Here is an 11512-nt window from a genome sequence, read left to right as displayed (position 1 = left end):
GTGCTGTCAATTTTGTCATTCAAATCATAGTAAGTTGGGATGTAGTAGTAAGTGTAGGTTATAATCTTATATGAAAGGATTGTTGATGTACTGTATAGTCTCAAAATGCCTCTGATAGGATGGCGTCGAGTTCTGAACAAAGGTTAGTGCTCTAATATTTTTTTTAAGTTAATTATAATTAAGCCTTCGAATAGACAATTAAAAACAATGCAACAATTTTGTGGAGTTTTAAAAACATATATTTTGTTTTGTCTACTGCAATAGGTATAAATAGACCGGTGTAAACATTGTCAGTGACCCATAATTTAATATCTATAGTTTTCTTTTTTAACAAACTAAACAGTTTACCACAAATTAAATTAAAATGGATATAAGTACTCATCGGTTAATTCTTAAATATTATTAAGATGTCTAAGGGGTTTCTTAAAAAAAAAATGTTATCTCACAGTTAAGCCGAGGAGGCTGTCGACTGCTCAAGCGGATAAGTTCCTTGTGGATGCCTAGAACTTTTTCTTTTATATTTTAATCGAATCAACACAAACAGCATTTCATTGACAATAATGCTCGAATGCAGTTGGTATAGTACCAATTACACGTTTTTTTGCGATGATATGAGGAAATATAAAAGGAAAGTTTTGATGACGTAAAACACTGTTTTTACCAAAGGGAAAGTACCTTTGTATCTAAAAGATCGTCATCTCTATCCTGGTAATTTCTTGCGGTTTATGTTTGCGTAGTTACTTACTACAGGAAAGGATTTCAAGGAAATTATTCAAGTTACAAAACATTAACCTACATTGCAGGATAATATAAGATAAAATGATATTAGATTTGTTTTAAGGGAAATTGTTTATGAGATACCTAATCATCAACAATATTTTTTTTATTGTTTGACAGATTTTTTTGGTTCTGATGACTCTGACCAAGGATTGGTCCTGAATTTGATTACATTGCAACTTTCACATAATTTTAATATACATTCTTCTTTAATAGCGTTGTTGGATCAGTTAATTATTTAGTGTGCATATCTTGTACACCAATGACTGAGTAAACGTGAAGGAACAATTGGGAAAATCTGGACTTTAAAGCCTGAAATCACTAATCGGGCAATTGTATGAGGAGAGATCACAGCTCTGCATGGGAAGTTTAAAAATGCTGATGATGTAGGTATACCTACCTACATTGCTAGAGAGGGTTTTTTTCCGTAAATAAATAAGGGCTTTTCTAAGAATTGAGTCGTACAATCAGTTTTTACATGTATCATTTTGATAATAGTCTTAACAGACAAATGACAATCAGGATGATTCTGCATGTCTGTGGCACGCGCGTCTTTATCGTGATTGATTGGTCCACGAACCTGTTATCAAGCCAAAGAGTCCTCTTAGTTTATACACCTACTTGAAAATAAGCCCCGATCAAAAGGAAGGGAATTCTGATGTTTTTAATGCAATTTTTTTCCTGTGTATGTATAGGGTAAGAAACGATGGATGAGTTATCTAAAAAACTGTATAGATAAAAATAAGGTTTCTTATAAAATAGATTTAGATAGAGGAGATTGAAAGGAAAAAAGACATGCTGTACCATCCCTAATTGACAATAGTAAGGCAGGAAGATAATAAAGCATATTTAATGAACATAGTTATGCCTGTTTCAACGTCATAAACATTACCTACTTTAATTTTTTTGTCCAGCATTTCATTTTTTAATTTCATTTGTTTATTTAATTTCCAGCGATGGTGATACCCCAGCGCTATGTCCTGGGTATCATGGGACTGTTCGCGTTGGGAAACTCGTTCACTATGCGAGTTTGTCTCAGCATGACTATAACACAGATGGTACTACACACAGGGTCGACTGAACACATTGTAGGGGAAACGTGCCCAGACCCGGCTAATGTGGCTGTTTCTAATGCGACGGCTGTGAAAGCACCTGTATTGTTTACGGTAGGTATAATAGAATCATTCGTATAACTAAGGGTTCTAATGGATTATGTTGGTAAAAGTGTGAGCGGTTCTTCTATACACTAATATTTTATCTGTTTGTTAGTTAATAGGCTGTAGATTCGAAGCTACTAACTGATTTGAAAAACGATTTTACTGTTGGAAAGCTTTACTCTTTCTGAGTAACATAAGCTGTAGTTTATCCCGGTATTGGTACCTAGTAGTTCCCACAGGATGCGGGTGAAACCATGCGAAAACGGCTAGTTTGAGGATAAAGTCAGTAGTTAGTAGCCGTCTCCTTTTTCTATCGGTTCATGTGCAATCCATCACCATATTTAAGAGTGATTTTGAAAAAGCTTATCTAGTGAGTTTGCTATACATCTTTGAAATGTGATAAATGTTTTTGTTTTTAAATTGTTATCTAATCAATGACAGTAGAATCTTATCGTGAGCAGTTATCAGTGATTTGGAGATATTCTTACCAGTGATATAGATTAGAGAGATCCACTCTCCATGACGTAATAAACCACTTGTAAGTATTTGGTACGTGCCCAATATACCTTGATATTTTTCTTGTAGTTGTACCTAACATGATCCAAAGCATAAAAGGTATGACAGGAAACCAAAGTCTTTATTGTGTGTAACATTTTTTTTGTTATCTTTTAATATTTTTATGACGTGCTGTAGTCACATGTGTATATCACAGTAGTTTTTAAATAAGACAAACAGATTACACAATTAGTTGATTACACAATGTCCATTGTTACTACGTCTAGGTTAAAAATGCATCTTCAGTGTTATCAGGAAAAGATGAATGGATAGATCGTACATTACAATGATCAGGTATAGAGCTAGCATTAGCCCGACCGAGCATTGCATTCAGAGCAATGCTCGGTCAAAGGTTGGCAATTTGTTTTACAGGCAATTAAAACAAACTGCCAACTTTTGCGTCAACTATCGGTCGACAATTTGCGTGCAAACGCATTCAAATAATACTTGATGGTATTTATGTGAAATAATTTCCTCAGGGTCGAGATCGTTACGACTGGGACGAGGCAACGCAAGGGTTTCTTCTAAGTGCCTTCTATTACGGTTATGTGATCACCCATTTACCTGGAGGTCTGTTGGCTGAAAAATTCGGAGGCAAATGGACAGTAGGGATCGGACTTTTGTTGACATCTGTAGCGACTGTCCTAACGCCTTTTGCTGTGACAGTAGGTGGGGCGACGGGGTTGTTCATCATTAGAGTTATCGAAGGCTTTGGTGAGGTTAGTTTACTTCAGTTTAAATTTTTTTTTCTATGTTCTTTATTTCACAAAGAGAACATCTTGAAAAATATCTCATAATGTAATTGTATAGTCATCGTTACCCTCCTGCACTTATCCCGATTCTTATCGGTCGGCGCAATATGTATTGTTCTTCCATGTTCTTCTGTCCGCCGCCATCCCACAAGTAACGTTCTTTCCAGCATGTCGACTTTCACTCAATTCATCCATCGTTTATTGGTTATTCCATTTCATTATATGTATACATCCATATTCATGCTCATCGCCTACCTCACAACATGATTCCTCTGCGTCACATTCCCGTACCATGACAGTCGGTTTCCACATAGTTTTTATCATAATAATCAATTGTTTTGCTTCAGGGTCCAGTAACACCAGCCTTTGTCTTACTGCTAGCAAGATGGGTACCACCATCAGAAAGGTCTCGGTTTGGTGCCATGATATTTGGAGGAGCTCAAGTAGGAAATGTTTTTGGCCCCTACATTTCTGGAATCCTATTATCAAATGGCGGAGACTGGGCGAATGTGTTTTATGTATTTGGAGGTCTTGGAATTATATGGTTCGTGTTTTGGGTAAGTTCATAATCGTTAACAAAATAAAATAACGGAGAATGAAACTGCATCAGTAAAACATTTTAAGCGAAGGAAGCTATTTGCATGCAAGTGCCATCATAGGAACACCAAATAAATAATCTTTATTGCAAAAGGAGATCATTCAAGTCTCGAACAATTTGTACCCAAAAATGAAAGTGCCGGCCAAAAGAAAAAAATAGTAGATTCTTGTAGAGAATAATGCCCTGAAGATTTTTTACTATTACAAGAATCGTCTACAATTAACCCCCCGGCTGCTATTTGACTTTGAAAATACCAAAAAATCTCACAATGTTTGGAGCATTACATAACGGCCCCAAACTGGAGAAGGCAGCCGCTGCCTTCAAAGGACTCCTGCCCAACCTGGGAGTCAAATGACTTGGGCTGTGGGGAAGTCAGACACTTACTGATTAAAACCCATCATGGAGAAACCAGGGTCGCGGTAATTCTTGCGAACAATCCCGCAGCCTCAATAGGCTTTGTCCCCGCTAAAAATATCGTACGATTCTTGTCGAGGATGTCCTGAAGATATTTTACTAATATAAGAAACATCTTCGGTTAACCCCCAGACTGCTATTTGAGTTTAAAGTGTGAAAACCGTGAATAAAAAATCTATACTTGAATGTTACGGGAAATAACGTCCACAGTATTTTTTTAACTAATCGAACGTCTACGATATACCCCTCCTGCTACACCGAGTACACTCCTGCTACACTTACTGATTTAAACCCATCATTTTCCTTCTGATAATGTACCAGGCGGTAACTCTTTCGAACAATCCCGCAGCCCTGGCAGGTTCTGACCCTGGTGGGCCCCATTGGGGTTTGCTGACTGTCTGAGGAGGGCTTGACTTGTCAACGCTCGCCGCCGAAACGGGCCTGTTGTCTCCAAGGAAACGAAGGGACGATAAGCCTCCCTAAACTCACCGCCCACAAACCGACGTCTACGGTGCCGGGAGTCTTCACGACACCCAACGCGCGTGGTGACTTCCACGTCTACCTCAGCGGATGGGATGAGAGGCGCGAACTCTCAGTTGTTGCACTGCCTCCTTCTCTGGCATGCTGCGCAGAAGGAGACGAAGGCATCCCATTCCTCCTCGCCCCTATAGATTTTCCTTTGGCTCATAGTGCCTCTGTCTCCTTGGAAACAGCAGGTGTCGGTAGCGTGCATTGTTCCCGCCCCTCTCAGAGAATCAGTAAACCCCAGGCGACCCCCAAAACCTGGCGGGGCTTCGGGGTTCGAAAGAGTTACCGCGGCCCTGAAGCATGGTCAGAAGGAACACAACAATCAGTAACAGGCTCCTCGGTGTGGCAGGAGGGAGGGTATATCGTAGACGTTTGATTAGATAAAAAAAAACTGTGGACGTTATTTGCCGTAACATTCAAGTATAGATTTTTTATTCACGGTTCTACCTTTAAACTCTAACAGCAGCCTGGGGGTTAACCGAAGACGTTCCTTATAATAGTAAAAAATCTTCAGGGTATCCTCGACAAGAATAGTACGATATTTTTGCGGGGACAAGGCCTATCGGGGCTGCGGGATTGTTCGAAAGAATTAATAGTAAATAATGGCGTCCACGGCCAAATTCGGCCACGGCGCTGTTCTCATTTTAAGGAGTTCAGCCAGCTGCGCAGGACATATTATAGTGCACGAGCATTTGCGCAGACACAGGTGCACTCCCTATTCCTTCCCTCTCATAACCCGATGGGACGGCAATCCGACACGACCGGAGAGAGATCAGGCGCAGGATCGACATTTACGTGCTCTCCGATGCACGGGTGAATCAATCACCAACTTCCAGACTGGCTGGGGCTGCTTTGTGAAAGTTTAAGAAACCCACAAAGCGATTTCGGCCCGACCCAGGAATCGAACCCGAGACCTCGAGCACAGCAGCCGCGCTTGCAACCACTAGACCAACGAGGCAGTCTAAAGAATCGAATGAGTCGAAAGAATTACCGCGGCTCTGGCTACCCCATGATGGGTTTTAGTCAGTAGGAGTCTGACTTCCCCACAGCGAGAGGGGAGTCATTTGATGACTTCCCAGGTTAGGTAGGAGTCCTTTGAAGGCAGCGGCTGCCTTCTCTAGTTTGGGGCCGTAATGCAATGTTCCAAACATTGTGGAATTTTTTGGTATTTTCAAAGTCAAATAGCAGCCGGGGGGTTAATTGTAGACGATTCTTGTTATAGTAAAAAATGTTCAGGGCATTATTCTCTACAAGAATATATAATTTTTTTACTCTGGCCGGCACTTTCAGTTTTGGGTACGAAATGGATGGTCTCCTTTAATGGATATCATAAAATGTGACATGAGCGTGTGATTTGCTGATGTAGTATTTTTCGGGACACATCTGCTCTGGCATCACGTTGGTCATAAAAATACATCTTAAGGCAGTCTTTTCATGATATTTGAAACAGTAAAATTCGTAGATGTGCTGGTCTCGCATATCTAAATAATTCAATTTTATAGTTCTCAAAAAGGAGTTATTTTTATAGTACAAATGATGAAACTGTTTAACCTTTCCCCAAACAATAAAAAAAATAACAACTGATTTTGTTAGATTTTTTGTGCAAGATATTTTATTTCCCATTGGTCAAAACCTAGCACCAGATTGTTCATGCATATTTTTTTCTTTACAGGTTTTCCTATGCTACAGCACACCCAACACCCACCCATACATATCTGACGAAGAACGAGAATACTTGAACAATACTGTAGCCGCAACTGGTTTGAACAAAAAGCTGGACCCCGTGCCATTCAAAGCTCTGTTACGATCCGCACCTTTGTGGGTCCTTGTAATGGCGGCCGTAAGTGTTTTTAATTTTCTCAAGTGTAATAAAGAAGGGGAAACGGGGATTAAATGTGGTTCTGAATATTTTCTGGCTAAGAGTTTGATAATTATGTGCAAACAACGTCCTTTTACATTAAGTCGATTTGAATGGCAGAAACAGTATGAGTTCAAGTGCAAGTGGCTAAAATTTCTTTGAGTGGACGACTTGACGTCTTTTACATTGATGACGCACTAATTAATGAATTCGTACTATATGTTCTAGATTGGCCACGATTGGGGATACTTCACAATGATAACAGATCTTCCCAAATATTTCTCAGACGTCTTAAAGTTCAATATCAAAGAAACAGGACTCATGTCAGCTTTACCGTACATCGCTATGTACGTGACCTCCTTTATTTTCGCCAGTATCTGCGATTTGTGTGTCAAGAAAAAATGGCACAGTATCACAACAGGAAGAAAGATTTACACAACAGTCTGTAAGTATTACCTTGATTTATTTTGCAATCATTGCCATAATGATTCTATCAAGATATTTATCCCATGATAAATCTGTTTTCATAATTGTTTCCGAGTTATTGAAACGCCAAGTTCTACATTAAAAGTTTCGAAATTTTATTCCAATATCCCATAGCATCCTCAATAGATCACGTCATGTTATCATAATGGATCATTATGGTTTTCTTTTTTTAAATCCATCAATTCTTCCGTTACAACATCATATAAAACTCAAAGGTGACTGACTGACTGACATAGTGATCTATCAACGCACAGCTGAAACCACTGGACGGATCGGGCTGAAATTTGGCATGCAGGTAGATGTTATGACGTAGGCATCCGCTAAGAAAGGATTTTGATCAATTCTACCCCCAAGGGGATAAAATAGGGGATGGAAATTTGTATACATCTTCTTAGATTTTATGAAGAAGTCCACGTACTGTCACGTGAAAGAATGCACCTACGGGATAAGTAGTATTTTGACTATTCTATATTGCCCACGCAGACGAAGTTGCGGGCAACAGCTAGTTACAAATAGACAAGTTATCCTCCTATGACTAACTCACAGCTCATTCATCAGACATTTATTCTAAAACAATGCCTAATATATCATATTAATCGATTTAAATATCGATTCTAATATTGAGGTCATCTTTTTCTTCCTCAGCGTCTTCCATACCGGCACTGTTTATTATTCTGGCCTCGTATTCCGGCTGCAATCGTGCTGAGGCTGTTGGCCTTTTCATAGCCTCCATGGCGTTCATGGGAGGCTTCTACAGCAGTGTCAAGATCAATGCCATGGATATCTCCCCTAACTATGCTGGCACTTGTTCAGCTTTCGTCAATGGTATTGCTGCTATATCGGGCATTATTACGCCCTACTTGGTTGGGTTACTGACTCCTGATGTAAGTATGATTACTGTAGCTTAGATTTTTTTACATTATCACTGTTACCATTACCGATATAAAACAAGGCAATAAAGTGAGTTATTCTATTTATAAAGGAGTTGTAAAAAAATACTGCATTATTTCCGTACAAAAATAAAAAAAAATTGCACTGAAAAAATATAAACAGCCTGTTACAAAATGGCACGAAAAAGTTTTTCACAGCCCATTTTTTTTATTTGTAAAGAGTTAGGGAAGGGCATTCCGCTTGACCGGGCCAGCAGATGTCGGAATAAATTAACTCAGCCGAAGAATTGTTATATTTTTTGGTCATTTTTTTTCTAGAACATCATGTCTTCCTTAATTTAGTTTTGTGGAGCGAAACAAATTAGATTAGTGACATCTTTTATTAACAATTTTTTTTAAAAAGATTTTTATTTTAACTCTAGCTAGACAGTTTACGCATCGATTTTGTTTGATAACTTTGAAATCTCAGGAAAATCAATTTGAAACACCCTTCCAATTGTTTAAACTAACTCAAAGAGTAGGTACTGTTTATTAATTATCTTTTCTTTCATTACAGCAAACGATAGGTCAGTGGCGCATAGCATTTTGGACCGTATTCATAGTACTCGTAGGGACCAATGTCGTATACCTTATTTGGGGATCTGGAGAGCCCCAGTGGTGGGATGACGTAGACAAATATGGCTACCCTCCTAATTGGAAACATGGACCTTTAAAGAAACGAGCAGTCGATGGAGAGAAGAAAATTGTTTATCCTAAACATGACCATTCGCCCGTATCAAATGATTGATTGTAAATAAAATATTTTTTAATTTTTTGTTGCTGGTTTTTATTTATTTCTATTTTAAGAATAAATCCTCTGTAGAATTGCTCTGCTTCGATCAAGGTTTTATTGTAAGTCGAAATATCTAAAAATAGATAGGTTGGGAATTATTCCGACCAGCTAAATAAGGAGCACCACCAGCCTCTCAAGTACGAAGGTATCAATCCCACGAAGGAAGGAAATGATTCCATTCTGATGTAGTGAGATCAGTTATGTTACATTAACAAAAGACTTGACATTGTTATGACAGCGCCATCTAGTTTGAAATGGATGAACTACTAAGTTTAACGCTTAGTAAGTTGATAATGGCTTTCAGGCTTTGAACAGATAAATCGATAACCTTCAATATTTAACGAGTTTTGAAATTATTACTGAAGATGTCAGTGTTCTAAGAATTTGTACAGTTCCTTCGCTTGAGAATCGAACTGAAGGTGGTAAAATGGTATCCATTTATTGATTGGTTAATTCAAAGTTTATGCCAATGTATGCAAAACTTGAACGGGCTAAATATGCTATCACACAGTTAACCAAAATTCTCCATAAGAATTATAGTTATAGTTAGTCCACAAGATTTTTTGTCATCTAGTGTTTCAGTTTAAAAGAGATTTTCTGCTTGAAATTTATTTTTAAACCCTTAAAGATTTTTTTACATTTTTACATAAGTATAAAGTCACGAGCAATTGAATTTGACTTCGAAATATCTCCCTCAGAAACTGAAGCCGTGTGAAGTCAATTACAAACTTTCGATATGCAGGTGCACAGGGATGAACGAAACTAATTTAAGGTCAAGGTCATTTCAGGTCAAAGACTAATGTCATTGACCAGAAAATAGCGCTTCGAGCCTCTAGGGTTCCAAGATTCATTTGACACTGCTGCTGTGAAGGCAATTATTCTTAAATCTGATTTTATTTAAAATTCACTTGATTACGTTTTGGAGATAACAGCTTTTTGTTTGGGGCATTTGAGAAAAAAAGTGGAGTGTCTTTGTTTCGTGTGTTTATTTTGTTTAGCTGGGCTTGGGAGGGAGGTGAAAAATAGAAATATGCGTAACATTTTTTTAATTAGGTGCCTGCTTAGCTTATCTATTGAATAATTAAAATTTAATTTTGTAATCATAAACTATTATTATTCACAATTGTTGAATTAAATTACTGATAGCGATCATTTTATATTTAATTTTCTGTTTTAAAATGCTTAAAAAGATCAAATACTGATTAGTCAATACTAAAAAATATATTACAGTTATATTCAAAGTCAAATTAAACTACAACAAAATGCAAAATGCTTTACAATACAAACCACTATTCCTCAAAAATACGTTTTATTCATAACAACGCACTTTACTCTTTCTATTGCGGATATCTCAGTGAACCAAACCCTCCGGGAAATATGATCCGACCTTTTTGCATTAGCTTTTTCTCAAAGATGATACTATTTCAAGTCGTATCTTGGAGTGCTGACCAACCCCAAGGTAGGTCAGCAAGTATGTTATGACCCCTTGATCTAATGTATGGCTCTGGAAACCGTCATCAAGTTTTATGGGTAAGAAAACTTAGCAAAAATAATCTATTGAAACTAAAGGCTCAGAAAAATGTTGAAGACACTTCAAATGTGTGTTTGTTTGCTAGCGTAAGCTTTCTAGCGTTTTTGAGTAATTAAGTACTTTCAAAATAAATGATTGACCGATTTAATAAGTCGTGTGTTATGTAATCCATTATGTACTCAAGAGCAAATTGGAGATCTAACTTTGTTATGGAACTGAAAACATTACCTATAAATAATCGTAGCTTTGACAAAAAAGTATTAGTATTGTGAATAAATGCTTTATCCTCCTAGAAAATTTCTGGCACAGTTTTTTAACCTTTTCTGTCAGATAGGGGTAACCTTGGTATCACTGAACTATTCGTGACTATATAAATACTATAAATTTTACTATAAGCCACTAAGTTTTTATTACCTTTGCTCACAAATAATGAAGTGAATAATGAAGCCTTCTTGAATATCTTCCAGGGCTGACGTTTATGCCATAGAGCGACTGCTACCTCTGCTTTTCATCAGTCACTGAAAATGTTTTGACCCTTTCCTCCATCTTCTATCGAAAATTGTACTATTCTCCCAGTAAAGAGGGGCTATCCCAAAAGTGTATTATTAAAAAAAAGTACCACAGATCTAGAAATAAATGTATCAATTTTATGAACAATCGATCTCTGTGTTGCCCTTGTTCAACGAGGAAGCATAAAATCGAAAGTATATGTCTCGTAAAATAACTCGAGCACTTTGTATCGCGTTCTGCATTAATATGCGGGAGTAACACGTGCACAGATAATTATAAAGGTAATGGACATTTAAATGCACCAAAGATTATTCTACAGATGCGACTACAACATAAATTATACTTATCTGTTGCAAGTTGCGCGTTATTATTTGTAAGTCTTGTGTACTTAATTAAATGGATATGATTTTTATAGTGTAGATTTTATTTGCAATATACATATTGTTGTCATATTGCATAGTTTTTAAATTAAATTGAGAAAAAAAAGTTGATAGGTAGTTGTTACATAAATTCAGTATCACGTTGAAGTGAATAAAAAGTGTAGGTATGTAAAATAAAATGATATTACAAATATATTTGAAAATGGCTCCCTGACTTCTGAAATTCTTATTTTAACCTTACAAT

At 37.3% G+C, this 11512-nt stretch overlaps 1 protein-coding gene across 1 annotated transcript; it reads left to right on the top strand.

Moving 5' to 3' along the window:
* LOC110371406 (putative inorganic phosphate cotransporter) lies at nt 1–8829 on the top strand. Its single transcript, XM_064039030.1, has 8 exons — nt 1–142; nt 1732–1943; nt 2969–3208; nt 3589–3798; nt 6454–6621; nt 6868–7084; nt 7771–8009; nt 8572–8829. The coding sequence occupies exons 1-8, from the start codon at nt 106–108 to the stop codon at nt 8800–8802; spliced, it is 1554 nt and encodes a 517-aa protein (XP_063895100.1). The 5' UTR covers nt 1–105; the 3' UTR covers nt 8803–8829.
* Nucleotides 8830–11512: the final 2683 nt, after the last annotated feature.

This window comes from Helicoverpa armigera, chromosome 2 (genome assembly GCF_030705265.1).
Source record: "Helicoverpa armigera isolate CAAS_96S chromosome 2, ASM3070526v1, whole genome shotgun sequence".
Taxonomy (NCBI): domain Eukaryota; kingdom Metazoa; phylum Arthropoda; class Insecta; order Lepidoptera; family Noctuidae; genus Helicoverpa; species Helicoverpa armigera.
The sequence above is the reverse complement of the archived record's forward strand: the minus strand, read 5'-3'. Positions and strand labels throughout refer to the sequence as shown.